This window comes from Nerophis ophidion, linkage group LG28 (assembly GCF_033978795.1).
Source record: "Nerophis ophidion isolate RoL-2023_Sa linkage group LG28, RoL_Noph_v1.0, whole genome shotgun sequence".
Lineage (NCBI taxonomy): Eukaryota > Metazoa > Chordata > Actinopteri > Syngnathiformes > Syngnathidae > Nerophis > Nerophis ophidion.
In genome coordinates, this window is record NC_084638.1 from 7,575,040 (window position 1) to 7,597,758 (window position 22,719).

General features: G+C 38.3%; 2 protein-coding genes across 2 annotated transcripts in view; one reads left to right on the plus strand and one right to left on the minus strand.

Moving 5' to 3' along the window:
- si:ch73-382f3.1 (uncharacterized protein LOC100151273 homolog) lies at positions 1-14,487 on the minus strand. Its single transcript, XM_061890113.1, has 4 exons — positions 13,673-14,487; positions 7,225-7,384; positions 2,603-2,778; positions 1-812 (listed from the first exon to the last, which is right to left on the minus strand). Exons 1-4 carry the CDS (start codon positions 13,820-13,822, stop codon positions 429-431), a joined length of 870 nt encoding a protein of 289 aa, XP_061746097.1. The 5' UTR covers positions 13,823-14,487; the 3' UTR covers positions 1-428.
- LOC133544884 (target of EGR1 protein 1-like) overlaps positions 14,227-22,719 on the plus strand; it is an 18,991-nt gene continuing 10,498 nt past the window's right edge. Inside the window, exons 1-3 of the mRNA XM_061890112.1 lie at positions 14,227-14,572; positions 20,830-20,870; positions 20,948-21,203. Of these exons, the coding sequence (XP_061746096.1) occupies positions 14,459-14,572; positions 20,830-20,870; positions 20,948-21,203 (411 nt within the window). The 5' untranslated portion in view covers positions 14,227-14,458. The remainder of the gene's footprint in view (positions 14,573-20,829; positions 20,871-20,947; positions 21,204-22,719) is intronic.

A 22,719-nucleotide genomic window follows, 5' to 3' on the forward strand; every position in this document is an offset into this window, starting at 1 on the left:
TTGGTATTCTTATATTACTTTATTTGGAGTTTTTCCTCGTAACATGTGACATGCTACATGCTAGCGCAGGGTTGTCAGAGTGAACGCAGACAGCAAATTCACACATTCACAAACATTGGAGCTTGCTTAACATTACATAGAAGCGTCTGACAACCATATTGAGAAGTAATAGTCTCTTCATCTGCCGTTTTAAAAAGGTGTGGCACAGTAAGCCTGGTTTACACACCAAAAAACGGTTTTGGCCTTGTGGGGACCGATTCTTTTTGTGTTATGTAAATCCACTTTGCCAGGGATGACATGGTCCGGGAGCAAATCCCAGACTTCTAACAGCCAGCCCGAATACTGTATCTGCTCTGAGGCCAGCACTTGATGCGATCTGAGCCTACCTTGGCCTGAGCAGAGTCCACGGACCGAGCAAATACCCCGGATCAGGACAAGACGGCGATCAGGTCTTCCTCGTCGTTGTCCCCCACGCCTCCCGTCGGGCTGTCGCAGGTGGCCATCAGTCCCAGGCCCAGCTCCGCCAGCTCCTCGCAGCTCATGTCCGTGGTCACCATGATCTTGGTCTCCAGGCGGTTGCACAGAGTCCGGTACGAGGGCAGCGGGTATCCCAGCTCTCGGAGGTACTCGTAGCCCTTGGTGCCGACCGCGCTGCGGATCTTTCTGGCCCTCAGGATGGTTTCCGGGGACCAGACGGCGCGGCGAGAGCGCTTGCTGAGGGACAAGGCACGGATCTGGTCCTCGTAAAGAAAGTTCTGGAGTCCCTTCTCAATCTGGTCCAGTCGGTAGAGGCGCTTTCTCATCTCCTCTGCCTGACACATGCAGAAGAATGTTCTTAGCTACAATTGTTGGGACCTTTTGATTTGGACTTGTAAAGAAACAAAGAGCTACGTTGCCTTGCTAAAGGGCATGTGGGCAGTAGTCAGGAAGAAGGTTAGCATCTCTTTGACAACTATTCGTAATTTCAGATTTGAACCCTTTGGTGGCAAAGTCCGTAGTATATGAAGTGCTTTACATGACACCTACAGTGAAATGATCAAATACATGAATTCAATTAAAAAGTAATAAAGAGATGTGTGATGTTTTTGTTCTAGCCCATAGAATACAGAGAATGTGCTGTATGTGTGTGTGTGTGTGTGTGTGTGTGTGTGTTGACTAACATGCACCGCCAGTCGTATACCAGCAATGTCACCTTAGTGCGCCTCACATCGATGAAAATTAAAAACTACAGATGAATACATAGATGAATACACATTTATATATATATATACATACATACTGTATATACACATACATAGATATATAAATATACATACATATATATGTATATATATACACACATACATATGTATATATATACACACATACATATATATACACAATAACACACTCACATACACACACACTTGCAGTACATATACATGTATGTAAATATATATACATTTACAGTACATACACATACATATAAATATATATACATAAACGTAAACATAATCAACATACACATATATACATACACACACATATATATAGAATTATATATATATATACACACACACACACATATATACACACATATACATACATATAAATATATATACATAATCGTACACATATTCAACATACACATATATACATAAATAAATAAATAAATGGGTTGTACTTGTATAGCGCTTTTCTACCTTCAAGGTACTCAAAGCGCTTTGACACTACTTCCACATTTACACATTCACACACACATTCACACACTGATGGAGGGAGCTGCCATGCAAGGCGCCAACCAGCACCCATCAGGAGCAAGGGTGAAGTGTCTTGCTCAGGACACAACGGACGTGACGAGGTTGGTTCTAGGTGAGATTTGAACCAGTGACCCTCGGTTTGCGCACGGCCACTATCCCACTGCGCCACGCCGTCCCTACACACACATACACACACATATATATATAGACATATATATTTATACATATATACATATATATACACACACACATATACACACACATATACATACATATAAATATATATACATAAACGTACACGTATACAACATACACATATATACATACACACATATATATAGACATATATATATACTTATAGACATATTGACATATATATATATATATATATATATATATATATATATATATATATATGTGTGTATATATATATGTATATATATACACACATATATATATATATATATATATATATATACACACACACGCACATATATATATACATACATATACACACATATTGACATGTATACATATATAAACACATAAAATATGTGTATACACACACACACACACACACACACACACACACACACATTTCGGACCTTCTGGGGACCTGAGAAAAACGCCTACCTCTTTAGGACCGGCTATAGACAGTATCTTGAAAGGGAAACTGCTTCACAATACGAACATTTCGATTTATGAACCATGTTAAAATGTTTAAATACTTAAATCATGGTTCCACTGCAGTATCTTCAGAATATTTAAAAACAACAACAACAACAGCATCATTAATATGTGCCGAGAGGGCCGGCCAAAAACGAGCTGAGGCTGCAAAAGTCCCCCCCGACACCTGTGCTCACCTCCTTCTGCAGTCTTGCAGTGTTGTGCACCTCCTTGTCCAGCTGCTTCTTCAGCAGGTGACACTGTGAGCACCACACCTGCTCCACACCACTTCTCTCCCCCTCCACTTCCTCCAGGACCACCACAGGTGTGCGGCGGGCGTAGCCGTGGTCGCCCACCTTGGCTTCTTTCTCCACTTCAAACAAACACAACATTCAATAAAGCGAGTCCCATTCCAGTTTGTTGAGAAGAACAATACAAGCTTTTTAAGTTCCAGCAGACATCTCCATTTTTGTGTAGGTAAATAAATATATTTTTATTGCAACATTTACAAATAATGATAATAACTCATGTCCAGTCTCACTGACGGTTGCAAGTCTTTTGTTGCGCCCTAAAAGTGTTAATACTCTAAGTATTGTACTCATTATGCACCAGCAGTTTGATCGTATCGTGCAACTCACTTGTAGTTTTCATTACAAGTTTTCGAGCCGTAGAAATCACCATTTATAACCGCTAATGCTAATTCGTAGCATGTCAATAGCAAAGCCAACCTATATTAGCATCAAGCTAGCGCACGTTTTGGAAAAGCGGAGCCTAACTTTTACTTACGTCGGAGAGTAATTTTTTCTGGAGCCAATTGCTTTGCTGGCATTAAATATTGCCGAGGAGTAGTTTGGCCGAGTCCGCTCTCAGTGCTGCTGGAGTGATCGCCAAGTGCTGCTCTCAGTGCTGCTGGAGTGATCGCCAAGTGCCTAAGTGCTGTTGTTTGATTGTAACGTGCAACCGGATAATGGAACGCGCAACCCAGGTCACTGGAACATGGCACCGCTAATGCTAATTAGTAGCATGTCAATGGCAAAGCTAACGTTTATTAGCATCAAGCTAGCGCATGTTGGGGAAAGTGGGGCCTTTCTTCACTTAAGCTGGAGCGTTTTTTTTTGAGCCAATTGCAATATTTCAACATCGCGAAGAAGTGGTTTGGCTAAGTCCGCTCTCAGTGCTGCTGGAGTGATCGCCAGGTGCTGCTCTCAGTGCTGCTGGAGTGATCGCCAAGTGCCAAAGTGCTGTTGTTTGATTGTAACGTGCAACAGAATAACGGAACGGGCAACCCAGGTCTGTGGAATATGGCGCCGCTAATGCTAATTAGTAGCATGTCAATAGCAAAGCTAACGTATATTAGCATCAAGCTAGCGCGTTTTGGGGAAAGTGGAGCCTAACTTTACTTACGCTGGAGCGTTTTTTTGGAGCCAATTGCAATATTTCAACATCGCCAAGAAGTGGTTTGGCTAAGTCCGCTCTCAGTGCTGCTGGAGTGATCGCCAAGTGCTGCTCTCAGTGCTGCTGGAGTGATCGCCAAGTGCCTAAGTGCTGTTGTTTGATTGTAAAGTGCAACCGGATAACGTAACGCGCAACCCAGGTCACTGGAACATCGCACCGCTAATGCTAACTAGTAGCATGTCAATAGCAAAGCTAACGTATATTAGCATCAAGCTAGCGCATGTTGGGGGAAGTGGGGCCTTTCTTTACTTAAGCTGGAGCGTTTTTTTTGGAGCCAATTGCAATATTTCAACATCGCGAAGAAGTGGTTTGGCTAAGTCCGCTCTCAGTGCTGCTGGAGTGATCGCCAGGTGCTGCTCTCAGTGCTGCTGGAGTGATCGCCAAGTGCCAAAGTGCTGTTGTTTGATTGTAACGTGCAACAGAATAACGGAACGGGCAACCCAGGTCTGTGGAATATGGCGCCGCTAATGCTAATTAGTAGCATGTCAATAGCAAAGCTAACGTATATTAGCATCAAGCTAGCGCGTTTTGGGGAAAGTGGAGCCTAACTTTACTTACGCTGGAGCGTTTTTTTGGAGCCAATTGCAATATTTCAACATCGCCAAGAAGTGGTTTGGCTAAGTCCGCTCTCAGTGCTGCTGGAGTGATCGCCAGGTGCTGCTCTCAGTGCTGCGGGAGTGATCGCCAAGTGCCTAAGTGCTGTTGTTTGATTGTAAAGTGCAACCAGACAACGTAACGCGCAACCCAGGTCACTGGAACATCGCACCGCTAATGCTAATTAGTAGCATGTCAATAGCAAAGCTAACATATATTAGCATCAAGCTAGCGCATTTTGGGGAAAGTGGAGCCTTACTTTACTTAAGCTGGAGCGTTTTTTTTGGAGCCAATTGCAATATTTCAACATTGCCAAGAAGTGGTTTGGCTAGGTCCGCACTCAGTGCTGCTGGAGTGATCGCCAAGTGCTGCTCTCAGTGCTGCTGGAGTGATCGCCAAGTGCCGAAGTGCTGTTGTTTGATTGTAAAGTGCAACCGGATAACGTAACGCGCAACCCAGGTCACTGGAACATGGCACCGCAAATGCTAATTAGTAGCATGTCAACGGCAAAGCTAACGTATATTAGCATCAAGCTAGCGCATTTTGGGGAAAGTGGAGCCTAACTTTACTTACGCTCGAGCGTTTTTTTGGAGCCAATTGCAATATTTCAACATTGCCAAGAAGTGGTTTGGCTAAGTCCGCTCTCAGTGCTGCTGGAGTGATTGCCAGGTGCTGCTCTCAGTGCTGCTGGAGTGATCGCCGAGTGCCTAAGTGCTGTTATTTGATTGTAACATGCAACCGGATAATGTAACGCGCAACCCAGGTCACTGGAACATGGCACCGCTAATGCTAACTAGTAGCATGTCAACGGCAAAGCTAACGTATATTAGCATCAAGCTAGCGCATTTTGGGGAAAGTGGAGCCTAACTTTACTTAAGCTGGAGCGTTTTTTTTGGAGCCAATTGCAATATTTCAACATTGCCAAGAAGTGGTTTGGCTAAGTCTGCTCTCAGTGCTGCTGGAGTGATCGCCAAGTGCCAAATAGCTGTTTGATTGTAACGCGCAACCTAAGTTAGATTTCACGTGAATCGTTTCCCCTGTGTTTTCATGCACATTTGTGCATACTATTGTAGCGTGACAAAGCTAGCGTCGTTAGCATTAGCTAATATGCTAACCTTAGTGACTTTTCTAAAACGTCACTGTGGAGTTATTAAGTCTGTTTAGCAGCTAGCGGGTCCATGGTGACGACTTCTGTTTTGTTTGATCAGCCGTTTTACAAGCACTAAAAGTATATAAATAAATATTTTAAGGTATATATAAGGTAAATAAATATTTACAGAATCTTTGTGTAAAAAAACTAATCTCGCAACGTATATATCTGTGGCTAATATAAAGGAAACAATTATTCTAAAATTTAGTAGGTCCGGCTTATATTCTGGTGCGCTCTATCGTCTGGAAAATACAGTGTTCCTCCTTATGTTCAGGCTCAAAAAAAAAAAGATCTGGATTATTAAATTGTCCCAAAGTAGTCTTGTCTCTCATGAAGACAAGTAGTAGTAGTAGTAGAGTTGTTGTAGAAGGAAATAGCGAACGCTATGATGTGTCTGTGAGATTTATAGCAACATGTACATGTCAGTCAGTCAATCAATCAATGTTTACTTATACAGCCCTAAATCACGAGTGTCTCAAAGGGCTGCGCAAGCCACGACAACACGAATGTGCCTATTACTACATCACATAGGTACTTATAGCGTGTATATAAAACACGGATGGAGATTTTTTGAGTTTTTTTTTTAATATTAGCTCTGTTGTTCGCTGACTTTTGCTAGCCTTTCTTTACGAGTTAGAATGCATAAAGCAAAGATATACAGTACATGTGTTTTTGTCTTACATGAAGATTGTTAATAATAAGACAACATTTCAAAAAAAGTGCATTACTCCTCTTGACAAAATTGGTGCAGTTCAGCTAAATGTGTTGCTTTTCCAGACATGGACTTGTTTCTTCAGCATTGTCCACACGTTCAAGTCACGTCTGACCACAGAACTTTCCTCTGGAAAGTTTTATCTTTGGTCATGTGATGTCAGATGAAACAAAAACGGAGCTGTTTGGCCACAATACCCAACAATATGTTTGGAGGAGAAAAGGAACACCAGACCTACTGTCAAACATAGTGGTGGTGGTAGTATTTTGCTCTAGGCCTGTTTTGCTGCCAATGGAACTGCTGCTTTAAATGAGACAATGAAAAAGGAGGATTAGCTCCAAATTGTTCAGAACGGGCTAAAATCATCAGCCCGGGGGTTGGGTCTTGGGCACAGTTGGGTGTTCCAACAGGAAAATGACCTCAAAAGTGGTAAAATAATGGCTAAATCAGGCTAGAATGAAGGTTTTAGAATGGCCTTCCCAAAGTCCTGACTTTAAAGATGTGGACAATGCTGAAGAAACAAGTCCATGTCAGAAAAGCAACATATTTAGCTGAACTGCACCAATTTTGGGGTCAAAAATTGAAGAAGAAGTTTGTGGATGGCTACCAAAAGCGCCTTATTGCAGGTAAACTTGCCAAGGGACATGTAAGCAAATATTAACATTGCTGTATGTATACTTTTGACCCAGCTCACATTTGTCAGGCTCAAACAGTTATGACATCTATTAAACAAGACAAAAAGCAAGGAATCATGCAGAGACAGAGGGCCATAATACATTCATAAAAGAAGCAAACTTCATGAATGTTTTTTGTGAGCAACAAGTATGTGCTCCAATCACTACATCACAACAAAATATTTACAGGTGTACGTACATTTTTGACCAGGACTGTAAATGAGTAGAACTTACCTATCTCAGGTTGTAGGGGTAGGACGAGGAACGGTGTGGTGACAGCAGGGTATGGAGGCTCCCCAGCATTGAAGAGAGTCGGGATGGCATTGGGCTTCAGTTTCTTTCCTCCCGCTGCAGACTTTGCGATCTCCTCAAACTGACTCTGTTCAAAATGGTCCTTGGGGTACATTCAAACACAGACCGGAAATACTAAGTCACACATGAGTCCAACACTAGAGGCACACATACTCACCTGACAGGTGAATACATGTCTCTCACCTGACAGGTGAATACATGTCTCTCACCTGACAGGTAAGTAAATATCTCTCACCTGACAGGTGAATACATGTCTCTCACCTGACAGGTGAATACATGTCTCTCACCTGACAGGTAAATAAATGTCTCTCACCTGACAGGTGAAAAAATGTCTCTCACCTGACAGGTAAATAAATATCTCTCACCTGACATGTAGGCAGAAACATCAAATTGACAGGTAAGTAAATGTCTCTCACCTGACATGTAGGTAAAAACACTAAATTGACAGGTAAATATCTCTCACCTGATAGGTAAATAAATGTCTCTCACCTGACAGGAAAAAAAAAAAATGTCTCTCACCTGACAGGTAAATAAATGTCTCTCACCTGACAGGTAAATAAGTGTCTCTCACCTGACAGGTAAATAAATGTCTCTCACCTGACAGGTAAATAAATGTCTCACCTGACAGGTAAATAAATGTCTCTCACCTGACAGGTAAATAAATGTCTCTCACCTGACAGGTAAGTAAATGTCTCTCACCTGACAGGCAAGTAAATGTCTCTCACCTGACAGGCAAGTAAGTGTCTCTCTCCTGACAGGTAAGTAAATGTCTCTCACTTGACAGGTAAGTAAGTGTCTCTCACCTGACAGGTAAATAAATGTCTCTCACTTGACAGGTAAGTAAGTGTCTCTCACCTGACAGGTAAATAAATGTCTCTAACCTGACAGGTAAATACATGTCTTTCACCTGACAGGTAAATAAATGTCTCTCACCTGACAGGTAAATAAATGTCTCTCACCTGACAGGTAAATAAATGTCTCACCTGACAGGTAAATAAATGTATCTCACCTGACAGGTAAATAAATGTCTCTCACCTGACAGGTAAGTAAATGTCTCTCACCTGACAGGCAAGTAAATGTCTCTCACCTGACAGGCAAGTAAGTGTCTCTCTCCTGACAGGTAAGTAAATGTCTCTCACTTGACAGGTAAGTAAGTGTCTCTCACCTGACAGGTAAATAAATGTCTCTCACTTGACAGGTAAGTAAGTGTCTCTCACCTGACAGGTAAATAAATGTCTCTAACCTGACAGGTAAATACATGTCTTTCACCTGACAGGTAAATAAATGTCTCTCACCTGACATGGAGGGTAAGTGTCTGTCACCTGACAGGTAAATACATGTCTCTCACCTGACAGGTAAATAAAAATCTCACCTGACAGGTAAATAAATGTCTCTCACCTGACAGGTAAATACATGTCTAACCTGACAGGTAAATAAATGTCTCTCACCTGACATGGAGGGTAAGTGTCTGTCACCTGACAGGTAAATAAATGTCTCTCACCTGACAGGCAAATACATGTCTTTCACCTGACAGGTAAATAAATGTCTCTCACCTGACATGGAGGGTAAGTGTCTGTCACCTGACAGGTAAATACATGTCTCTCACCTGACAGGTAAATAAATGTCTCACCTGACAGGTAAATAAATGTCTCTCACCTGACAGGCAAATAAATGTCTCTCACCTAAAAGGTAAATAAGTGTCTCTCACCTGACAGGTAAATACATGTCTCTCACCTGACATGTAGGCAGATCCACTAAATTGAAAGGTAAGTAAATCTCTCTCACCTGACAGGTAAATAAATGTCTCTCACCTGACAGGTAAATACATGCCTCTCACCTGACAGGTAAAAAAATATCTCTCACCTGACATGTAGGCAGATCAACTAAATTGACATGTAAATAAATGTCTCTCACCTGACAGGTAAGTAAGTGTCTCTCACCTGACAGGTAAATAAATGTCTCTCATCTGACTGGTAAATAAATGTCTAACCTGACAGGTAAATAAATATCTCTCACCTGACAGGTAAACAAATGTCTCACCTGACATGTAAATAAATGTCTCTCACCTGACAGGTAAGTAAATGTCTCTCACCTGACAGGTAAGTAAGTGTCTCTCACCTGACAGGTAAATAAATGTCTCTCATCTGACTGGTAAATAAATGTCTAACCTGACAGGTAAATAAATATCTCTCACCTGACAGGTAAACAAATGTCTCACCTGACATGTAAATAAATGTCTCTCACCTGACAGGTAAGTAAATGTCTCTCACCTGACAGGTAAGTAAGTGTCTCTCACCTGACAGGTAAATAAATGTCTCTCACCTGACAGGCAAATACATGTCTTTCACCTGACAGGTAAATAAATGTCTCTCACCTGACATGGAGGGTAAGTGTCTGTCACCTGACAGGTAAATACATGTCTCTCACCTGACAGGTAAATAAATGTCTCACCTGACAGGTAAATAAATGTCTCTCACCTGACATGGAGGGTAAGTGTCTGTCACCTGACAGGTAAATAAATGTCTCTCACCTGACAGGCAAATACATGTCTCTCACCTGACAGGTAAATAAATGTCTCTCACCTAAAAGGTAAATAAGTGTCTCTCACCTGACAGGTAAATACATGTCTCTCACCTGACATGTAGGCAGATCCACTAAATTGACAGGTAAGTAAATGTCTCTCACCTGACAGGTAAATAAATGTCTCTCACCTGACATGTAGGCAGATCCACTAAATTGAAAGGTAAGTAAATGTCTCTCACCTGACAGGTAAATAAATGTCTCTCACCTGACAGGTAAATACATGCCTCTCACCTGACAGGTAAATAAATATCTCTCACCTGACATGTAGGCAGATCAACTAAATTGACATGTAAATAAATGTCTCTCACCTGACAGGTAAGTAAATGTCTCTCACCTGACAGGTAAGTAAATGTCTCTCACCTGACAGGTAAGTAAGTGTCTCTCACCTGACAGGTAAATAAATGTCTCTCACCTGACAGGTAAATAAATGTCTAACCTGACAGGTAAATAAATATCTCTCACCTGACAGGTAAACAAATGTCTCACCTGACATGTAAATAAATGTCTCTCACCTGACAGGTAAGTAAATGTCTCTCACCTGACAGGTAAGTAAGTGTCTCTCACCTGACAGGTAAATAAATGTCTCTCACCTGACAGGTAAATACATGTCTTTCACCTGACAGGTAAATAAATGTCTCTCACCTGACATGGAGGGTAAGTGTCTGTCACTTGACAGGTAAATACATGTCTCTCACCTGACAGGTAAATACATGTCTCACCTGACAGGTAAATAAATGTCTCTCACCTGACATGGAGGGTAAGTGTCTGTCACCTGACAGGTAAATAAATGTCTCTCACCTGACAGGTAAATAAATGTCTCTCACCTAAAAGGTAAATAAGTGTCTCTCACCTGACAGGTAAATACATGTCTCTCACCTGACATGTAGGCAGATCCACTAAATTGACAGGTAAGTAAATGTCTCTCACCTGACAGGTAAATAAATGTCTAACCTGACAGGTAAATAAATGTCTCTCACCTGACATGGAGGGTTAGTGTCTGTCACCTGACAGGTAAATAAATGTCTCTCACCTGACAGGCAAATACATGTCTTTCACCTGACAGGTGAATAAATGTCTCTCACCTGACATGTAGGCAGATCCACTAAATTGAAAGGTAAGTAAATGTCTCTCACCTGACAGGTAAATAAATGTCTCTCACCTGACAGGTAAATACATGCCTCTCACCTGACAGGTAAATAAATATCTCTCATCTGACATGTAGGGAGATCAACTAAATTGACATGTAAATAAATGTCTCTCACTTGACAGGCAAATACATGTCTCTCACCTGACAGGTAAATAAATGTCTCTCACCTAAAAGGTAAATAAGTGTCTCTCACCTGACAGGTAAATACATGTCTCTCACCTGACATGTAGGCAGATCCACTAAATTGACAGGTAAGTAAATGTCTCTCACCTGACAGGTAAATAAATGTCTCTCACCTGACATGTAGGCAGATCCACTAAATTGAAAGGTAAGTAAATGTCTCTCACCTGACAGGTAAATAAATGTCTCTCACCTGACAGGTAAATACATGCCTCTCACCTGACAGGTAAATAAATATCTCTCACCTGACATGTAGGCAGATCAACTAAATTGACATGTAAATAAATGTCTCTCACCTGACAGGTAAGTAAATGTCTCTCACCTGACAGGTAAGTAAATGTCTCTCACCTGACAGGTAAGTAAGTGTCTCTCACCTGACAGGTAAATAAATGTCTCTCACCTGACAGGTAAATAAATGTCTAACCTGACAGGTAAATAAATATCTCTCACCTGACAGGTAAACAAATGTCTCACCTGACATGTAAATAAATGTCTCTCACCTGACAGGTAAGTAAATGTCTCTCACCTGACAGGTAAGTAAGTGTCTCTCACCTGACAGGTAAATAAATGTCTCTCACCTGACAGGTAAATACATGTCTTTCACCTGACAGGTAAATAAATGTCTCTCACCTGACATGGAGGGTAAGTGTCTGTCACTTGACAGGTAAATACATGTCTCTCACCTGACAGGTAAATACATGTCTCACCTGACAGGTAAATAAATGTCTCTCACCTGACATGGAGGGTAAGTGTCTGTCACCTGACAGGTAAATAAATGTCTCTCACCTGACAGGTAAATAAATGTCTCTCACCTAAAAGGTAAATAAGTGTCTCTCACCTGACAGGTAAATACATGTCTCTCACCTGACATGTAGGCAGATCCACTAAATTGACAGGTAAGTAAATGTCTCTCACCTGACAGGTAAATAAATGTCTAACCTGACAGGTAAATAAATGTCTCTCACCTGACATGGAGGGTTAGTGTCTGTCACCTGACAGGTAAATAAATGTCTCTCACCTGACAGGCAAATACATGTCTTTCACCTGACAGGTGAATAAATGTCTCTCACCTGACATGTAGGCAGATCCACTAAATTGAAAGGTAAGTAAATGTCTCTCACCTGACAGGTAAATAAATGTCTCTCACCTGACAGGTAAATACATGCCTCTCACCTGACAGGTAAATAAATATCTCTCATCTGACATGTAGGGAGATCAACTAAATTGACATGTAAATAAATGTCTCTCACTTGACAGGTAAATAAATGTCTCTCACCTGACAGGTAAATAAATGTCTCACCTGACAGGTAAATAAATGTCTCACCTGACAGGTAAATAAATATCTCTCACCTGACATGTAGGCAGATCAACTAAATTGACATGTAAATAAATGTCTCTCACCTGACAGGTAAATACATGCCTCTCACCTGACAGGTAAATACATATCTCACCTGACAGGTAAATAAATGTCTCTCTCCTGACAGGTAAGTAAATGTCTCTCACCTGACAGGTAAATAAATGTCTCTCACCTGACAGGTAAATAAATGTCTCACCTGACAGGTAAATAAATATCTCTCACCTGACAGGTAAATAAATGTCTAACCTGACAGGTAAATAAATATCTCTCACCTGACAGGTAAACAAATGTCTCACCTGACAGGTAAATAAATGTCTCACCTGGCAGGTAAGTAAGTGTCTCTCACCTGACAGGTAAATAAATGTCTCACCTGACAGGTAAATAAATGTCTCTCTCCTGACAGGTAAGTAAATGTCTCTCACCTGACAGGTAAATAAATGTCTCTCACCTGACAGGTAAATAAATGTCTCACCTGACAGGTAAATAAATATCTCTCACCTGACAGGTAAATAAATGTCTAACCTGACAGGTAAATAAATATCTCTCACCTGACAGGTAAACAAATGTCTCACCTGACAGGTAAATAAATGTCTCACCTGGCAGGTAAGTAAGTGTCTCTCACCTGACAGGTAAATAAATGTCTCACCTGACAGGTAAATAAATGTCTCTCACCTGACATGGAGGGTAAGTGTCTCTCACCTGACAGGTAAATAAATGTCTCTCACCTGACAGGTAAACAAATGTCTCACCTGACAGGTAAATAAATGTCTCTCACCTGACAGGTAAATAAATATCTCTCGCCTGACAGGAAAATAAATGTCTAATCTGACAGGTAAATAAATATCTCTCACCTGACAGGTAAACAAATGTCTCACCTGACAGGTAAATAAATGTCTATCACCTGACAGGTAAATAAATGTCTCTCACCTGACAGGTAAATAAATGTCTAACCTGACAGGTAAATAAATATCTCTCACCTGACAGGTAAATAAATGTCTCACCTGACAGGTAAATAAATGTCTCTCACCTGACAGGTAAATAAATGTCTCTCACCTGACAGGTAAATAAATGTCTCTCACCTGACAGGTAAATAAATGTCTCACCTGACAGAGTCTGGAGTGTGGAGTTGGCTCAAAATCCCGTCGGCAATTCACAACCCATTTCTTCTTCCTGACAGGATCTTTGGGGAACCTAAAGAGCTGCTTGCCTATGCTGGTGGAGTTGGAACAGTGAGGCGCAGAGCAGCCGCCCATTATGTCCACGAAGCGGTAGACAATGGATGGATTATGTCCACTATATTATCACACAACTCCTGCTGCTTCTCATCTTCCCTTAAACGTCGATGTTTTCACCAGACTTGAAGTCGTAGCTCCAAAAACAAAACGCTGCTCCTCTGCGAGACTTTTGAAGGCGAGTTAAAAACAAATTATTCCTCTTTTCAGCGAATGTTTCTGACTTTGTTTGAGCCAAAATGGCGACCCTAGCTTGGAGACGTAATATAGTCGTCCTCGTCAAGCGCCTGAACAAAACAGAAAGCGCGTGTAGAATTGTGAAAAATCCACACAACACATACTGATTTAATGGGAACTATGATTATTAAATAGTGATTTTAATTCAAATGGAACTGGAATTTTAAGATTTTTATGGAGATTCTTAAAGCGGGAAAACAGGCAAGGTGTTGTCGGCCACTCCACTCACAGGACCCCGTGGATCGCCGCCCGCGTGCCCATGTTTTCCTTCGCTCGTCGCTAAAAGATGATTATTTCTCACAAAGTCCTCACATTTGACAACATAACACACACATCGCGCCGTCTCGCCTCTTAGTGAGTCCGCCGCCTGAGCCGCGCAAGTTCGAGCGTCGTCGTAGACTTTCCCCGCCGCCTGTGGTCATGACGTCATCGATGGTGGTGCCGGTCATTGATGTCCAGCATGACAACTTCAAAGAACTCTGGCCCGCCATGGTGCTGGCTATGACGTCATCCTCTTTTCTGGCTCTCGACACGGTGCGTGATGGAGGATTTAATAATGTGCTGTTTTTTATTGACATGTCCTAAAGTCACTAATGCATGCAAATGTCACTAATGCGTAATTGTTGCAAATATTAGGTTTAAAATACTGCGTAAATGTGTTTATTTACACGTCAAAAGTCACTTAAAAGGTAATTGTTGCAAATAATAGGAGTAATATGACGTCTAAACATGTTTATTTGCATGCAAATGTCACTAATGCGTAATTGTTGCAAATATTAGGAGTAAAATACTGCGTAAATGTGTTTATTTACACGTCAAAAGCCACTAATGCGTCATTGTTGCAAATATTAGGAGTAATATGATGTGTAAACGTGTTTATTTACATGTGAAAAGTCATTTAATATGTAATTGTTGCTAATAATAGGAGTAATATGCTCTGTAAACATGATTATTTGCATGCAAAAGTCACTTAATATGCAAATAATGGGAGAAATATGACATCTAAACATGTTTCTTTGCATGCAAAAGTCACTAATACATCATTGTTGCAAAAAATATGAGTAATATGCTGCATAAATGTGTCTACATGTCAAAATTCACTAATACACCATTGTAGAAAATAATAGGAGTAATATGCTGTGTAAATGTGTTTATTTACACGTCAAAAGTCACTTAAAAGGTAATTGTTGCAAATAATAGGAGTAATATGATGTCTAAACATGTTTATTTGCATGCAAAAGTCACTAATGCATAATTGTTGCCAGTAATAGGAGTAATATGATGTGTCAACACGTTTATTTACACGTCAAAAGTCACTTAAAATGTAATGGTTGCAAATAATAGGAGTAATATGATGTGTAAATGTGTTTATTTACATGTCAAAAGTCAATAACACGTAATTGTTGATAATAATAGGAGTGAAATGCTGTGTAATGTGTTTATTTACATATCAAAAAGCACTAATACATCATTATTGCAAATAATAGGAGTAATATGCTCTGTAAACATGTTTATTTACATGCAAAAGTCACTAATACATCATTGTTGCAAAAAATATGAGTAATATGCTGCATAAATGTGTTTGTTTACATGTCAAAATTCACTTAATACATCATTGTAGGAAATATTAGGAGTAATATGATGTCTAAACATGTTTATTTGCATGCAAAATTCACTAATGCGTAATTGTTGCAAATAATAGGAGTAATATGATGTATAAACATGTTTATTTGCATGCAAAAGTCACTAATGCGTCATTGTTGCAAATATTAGGAGTAATATGATGTGTAAACATGTTTATTTACATGTGAAAAGTCATTTAATATGTAATTGTTGCTAATAATAGGAGTAATATGCTCTGTAAACATGATTATTTGCATGCAAAAGTCACTTAATATGCAAATAATGGGAGAAATATGACATCTAAACATGTTTCTTTGCATGCAAAAGTCACTAATACATCATTGTTGCAAAAAATATGAGTAATATGCTGCATAAATGTGTCTGTTTACATGTCAAAATTCACTAATACATCATTGTAGGAAATAATAGGAGTAATATGCTGTGTAAATGTGTTTATTTACACGTCAAAAGTCACTTAAAAGGTAATTGTTGCAAATAATAGGAGTAATATGATGTCTAAACATGTTTATTTGCATGCAAAAGTCACTAATGCATAATTGTTGCCAGTAATAGGAGTAATATGATGTGTCAACACGTTTATTTACACGTCAAAAGTCACTTAAAATGTAATGGTTGCAAATAATAGGAGTAATATGCTGTGTAAATGTGTTTATTTACTCGTCAAAAGTCACTTAAAAGGTAATTGTTGCAAATAATAGGAGTAATATGATGTCTAAACATGTTTATTTGCATGCAAAAGTCACTAATGCATAATTGTTGCAAATAATAGGAGTAATATGCTGTCTAAACATGTTTATTTGCATGCAAAAGTCACTAATGCATAATTGTTGCCAGTAATAGGAGTAATATGATGTGTCAACACGTTTATTTACACGTCAAAAGTCACTTAAAATGTAATGGTTGCAAATAATAGGAGTAATATGCTGTGTAAATGTGTTTATTTACACGTCAAAAGTCACTTAAAAGGTAATTGTTGCAAATAATAGGAGTAATATGATGTCTAAACATGTTTATTTGCATGCAAAAGTCACTAATGCATAATTGTTGCCAGTAATAGGAGTAATATGATGTGTCAACACGTTTATTTACACGTCAAAAGTCACTTAAAATGTAATGGTTGCAAATAATAGGAGTAATATGCTGTGTAAATGTGTTTATTTACATGTCAAAAGTCAATAACACGTAATTGTTGATAATAATAGGAGTAAAATGCTGTGTAATGTGTTTATTTACATATCAAAAAGCACTAATACATCATTATTGCAAATAATAGGAGTAATATGCTCTGTAAACATGTTTATTTACATGCAAAAGTCACTAATACATCATTGTTGCAAAAAATATGAGTAATATGCTGCATAAATGTGTTTGTTTACATGTCAAAATTCACTAATACATCATTGTAGCAAATATTAGGAGTATTATGCTGTGTAAATGTGTTTATTTACACGTCAAAAGTCACTTAAAAGGTAATTGTTGCAAATAATAGGAGTAATATAATGTCTAAACATGTTTATTTGCATGCAAAAGTCACTAATGCGTAATTGTTGCAAGTAATAGGAGTAATATGCTCTGTCATGTTTTATTACACGTCAAAAGTCACTTAAAATGTAATGGTTGCAAATAATAGGAGTAATATGCTCTGTAAACATGTTTATTTGCATGCCAAAAGTCAATAACACGTAATTGTTGACAATAATATGAATAAAATGCTGTGTAATGTGTTTATTTACATATCAAAAAGCACTAATACATCCTTATTGCAAATAATAGAAGTAATATGATCTTTAAACATGTTTATTTACTTGTCAAAAGTCACTAATACGCAATTGTTGTTAATAATAGGAGTAATATGCTCTGTAAACATGTTTATTTGCATGCAAAAGTCAATTAATATGCAATCGTTGCAAATAATGGGAGTAATATGACATCTAAACATGTTTATTTGCATGCAAAAGTCACTAATACATCATTGTTGCAAAAAATATGAGTAATATGCTGCATAAATGTGTCTGTTTACATGTCAAAATTCACTAATACATCATTGTAGGAAATATTGGGAGTAATATGCTGTGTAAATGTGTTTATTTACACGTCAAAAGTCACTTAAAAGTTAATTGTTGCAAATAATAGGAGTATTATTAAGTCTAAACATGTTTATTTGCATGTCTAATGTCAATAACACGTAATTGTTGATAATAATAGGAGAAAAATGCTGTTTAATATGTTTAGTTACATATCAAAAAGCACTAATACATCCTTATTGCAAATAATAGAAGTAATATGATCTTTAAACATGTTTATTTACATGTCAAAAGTCACTAGTACGTAATTGTTGCTAATAATAGGAGTAATATGCTGTGTAAACGTGTTTATTTACATGTTAAAGTCAATAAAATATGATTGTTGCTAAAAATAGGACTAATATGCTGTGTAAATGTGTTTATTTACACGTCAAAAGTCACTTTTTGCATAATAGTTGCAAAAAATAGGATAATATTGTGCGTAAATGTGTTGATTTGCATGCAAAAGTCACTAATGTATAATTGTTGCAAATAATAGGAGTAATATGATGTCTAAATGTGTTTATTTACATGATAAAGTCACTAAAACATGACTGTTGCTAAAAATAGATCTAATATGCTGTGTAAATGTGTTTATTTACACATCGAAAGTCAATTTTACATAATAGTTGGAAAAAATAGGAGTAATATTGTGCGTAAATGTGTTGATTTGCATGCAAAAGTCAGTAATACGTGATTGTTGCAAATAATAGGAGTAAAATGCTGTGTAAATGTGTTTATTTACATGTCAATAGTCACTCAAAATGTAAATTGTTGCAAATAATAGGAGTAATATGATGTCTAAACATGTTTATTTGCATGCAAAAGTCACTAATGTATAATTGTTGCAAATAATAGGAGTAATATGATGTCTGAGTGTGTTTATTTACATGTTAAAAGTCACTTAATGCATGATTGTTGCAAAAAAATAGGAGTAATATGGTGTGTAAATGTGTTTATATACATGTTAAAGTCACTAAAACATGACTGTTGCTAAAAATAGATCTAATATGCTGTGTAAATGTGTTTATTTACACATCGAAAGTCAATTTTACATAATAGTTGCAAAAAATTGGAGTAATATTGTGCGTAAATGTGTTGATTTGAATGCAAAAGTCAGTAATACGTGATTGTTGCAAATAATAGGAGTAATATGATGTGTAAATGTGTTTATTTACATGTCAATAGTCACTCAAAATGTAAATTGTTGCAAATAATAGGAGTAATATGATGTCTAAACATGTTTATTTGCATGCAAAAGTCACTAATGTATAATTGTTGCAAATAATAGGAGTAATATGATGTCTGAGTGTGTTTATTTACATGTTAAAAGTCACTTAATGCATGATTGTTGCAAAAAATAGGAGTAATATGGTGTGTAAATGTGTTTATATACATGTTAAAGTCACTAAAACATGACTGTTGCTAAAAATAGGACTAATATGCTGTGTAAATGTGTTTATTTACACATCAAAAGTCACTTTTACGTAATAGTTGCAAAAAATAGGAGTAATATTGTGCGTAAATGTGTTGATTTGCATGCAAAAGTCAGTAATACGTGATTGTTGCAAATAATAGGAGTAATATGCTGTGTAAATGTGTTTATTTACTTGTCAATAGTCACTCAAAATGTAAATTGTTGCAAATAATAGGAGTAATATGATGTCTAAACATGTTTATTTGCATGCAAAAGTCACTAATGTGTAATTGTTGCAAATAATAGGAGTAATATGATGTCTAAATGTGTTGATTTGCATGCAAAAGTCAGTAATACGTGATTGTTGCAAATAACAGGAGTAATATGCTGTGTAAATGTGTTTATTTACATGTCAATAGTCACTTATGTAATTGTTGCAAATAATGGGAGTAAAATGACATCCAAACATGTTTATTTGCATGTCAAAAGTCACTTATGTAATTGTTGCAAATAATAGGAGTAATATGATGTGTAAATGTGTTTATTTACATGTTAAAGTCACTAAAACATGATTGTTGCTAAAAATAGGACTTATATGCTGTGTAAATGTGTTTATTTACACATCAAAAGTCACTTTTTACATAATAGTCTCAAAAAATAGGAGTAATATTGTGCGTAAATGTGTTAATTTGCATGCAAAAGTCAGTAATACATGATTGTTGCAAATAATAGGAGTAAAATGCTGTGTAAATGTGTTTATTTACACATCAAAAGTCACTTATGTAATTGTTGCAAATAATGGGAGTAATATGATGTCTGAGTGTGTTTATATACATGTTAAAAGTCACTTAATGCATAATTGTTGAAAAAAATAGGAGTAATATGCTGTGTAAACATGTTTATTTACACATCAAAAGTCACTTTTTACATAATGGTTGCAAAAAATAGGAGTAATATTGTGCGCAAATGTGTTTATTTGCATGCAAAAGTCAGTAATACATGATTGTTGCAAATAATAGGAGTAAAATGCTGTGTAAATGTGTTTATTTACATGTTAAAAGTCACTCAAAATGTAAATTGTTGCAAATAATAGGAGTAATATGATGTCTAAACATGTTTATTTACATGTTAAAGTCACTAAAACATGATTGTTGCTAAAAATAGGAGTAATATGCTGTGTAAATGTGTTTATTTACACATCAAAAGTCACTTTTTACATAATAGTGGCAAAAAATAGGAGCAATATTGTGCGTAAATGTGTTGATTTGCATGCAAAAGTCAGTAATACGTGATTGTTGCAAATAACAGGAGTAAAATGCTGTGTAAATGTGTTTATTTACATGTCAATAGTCACTCAAAATGTAAATTGTTGCAAAAAATAGGAGTAATATGATGTCTAAACATGTTTATTTGCATGTTAAAGTCACTAAAACATGACTGTTGCTAAAAATAGGACTAATATGCTGTGTAAATGTGTTTATTTACACATCAAAAGTCACTTTTACATAATAGTTGCAAAAAATAGGAGTAATATTGTGCGTAAATGTGTTGATTTGCATGCAAAAGTCAGTAATACGTGATTGTTGCAAAAATAGGAGTAAAATGCTGTGTAAATGTGTTTATTTGCATGTTAATAGTCACTAAAACATGATTGTTGCTAATAACAGGAGCTGAGTGGTCTGGGGAACAGGACGTCGCTACTTGCTGCGTGAGTATACCTGCCAGACAATAACATAAGACGTGTGTGTGTGTGTGTGGCTCAGGGTCTTTACCTGTGTGCTGCAGGTGTATAGAAGACAGGTACAAAGCCATATGCCATGCAGCTCGCTCTCGCTCCATCCTCTCCCTGGGAATCGCCTGCTACAAGAAACTCGCCGAGCAGTCCGCAGACACGTACCTGGTCCAGGTGTACAACCTCACCCTGCTCTGTTCAGAGGAGTACATCATCGAGCCCCAGTCGGTGCAGTTCCTGGTGCAGCACGGCTTCGACTTCAACAAGCAGTACGCTCACGGCATACCCTACCACAAGGGGAATGACAAGGTCAGCACACTCATCGTCCGTAGATACTTTTATAAACATCAATTGTGTAGTATTTCAAACATACACTATATTGCCAATAATATTTTGGCCACCCATACCAAATTATAACAGTCAGGTGTCCTAAAGAATGGGCCGCTTTCAGTGATTTCCAGTCATGAAATGTCCTCGCTCCTAAATATTCCAAAGTCCACTTAATTATAATAAAATTTAATATTTTGGGAACAACAGCAACCAAGTGGCAGGCCACGTGAACTGACAGAGAGGGGTCAGCATAGTGCAAATACCGTATTTCCTTGAATTGCCGCCGGGTATATAGTATACGCCTGCCTGGAAATTACTCGTTTCGCCGAATAATTAGCGCATGCTTATCATTACCACCGGCTCAAACTCGTCACGTCACGAGTGACACTTCCCCTGTCATTTTCAAAATGGAGGAGACTGATTAATTTGAAATCGAAGATTAAGAGCTATTCAGTAGGATTTAAGGTCCAAAGCTATTGAATATGCTAAAAAGAACAGTAAGCAGCTATGTTTTTTTTTAATATACCATAGCTGCGTGTGTCAAATATGAGTCATTAAATGACTCCCGCCTCCTGGCTAGTGATCCTTCTTGCGACTACTCGGCTGCAGAAGAAGTGACAACGAGTGTCGTGATATGTGCTGGGAAGGGATGTGACGCAAGGGGTGCACGACGGACTTTTTAGGATGTAACACCACTACTTTTATGCTGGGGGATGAAATAAAGCATGTTCCAGTTATTTATACAATAACACTTCACGGTGGCAGCGGTGGGATAAAGAGATCAACCACGGAGCAGAACGGGAGGGGTAAAGGTAAGACCATAATAACGTTTTTTTTAATTAAATGTGCTTTTCATGATGGTATCCTTACATCACACTCAAATTTTTTGGTCCGGAGTTAGAAGAGGTTTTAAATTAATTAGCACCCCGGCGGCAATTCAAGGAAATAGGGTACTTTCTGTTGCTACACAGCTCCAAACTCCATGTCACCTTCCGATTAGCCCACGTACCACCATAATGACAAAATACAGTAGCAGACGAGGCCTAAAAATTCATCAAAAACAAGGCAGAGGTTTAATTTCCAGCTTGAAACTGTCACAGGATGCCACCTCTGCAACAAATCCGGTCGCGAAATGTCCTCGCTCCTAAATATTCCCAAGTCGACTTAATTATAAGAAAATGGAAGATTTTGGGAACAACAGCAACCAAGTGGTAGGCCACGTAAACTGACAGACACGGTCAGTATAGTGCAAAGACTTTCTGCACAGTCAGTTACTACTTCATATGACCTTCCTGTTAGCCCACGTACAGGACGCAGGGAGCTTCGTGGAATGGGTTTTCCATGGCCGGGCGGCTGCATCTAAGCCACGCATCACCAAGTTTAATGCAAAGCGTGGGATTCAGCGGTGTAAAGGACATCACCACTGGACTCTAGAGCAGTGGGGACCCCTTCTTCAGACTGATGAATCACACTTGGGTTTGGAGGTGGTCAGGAG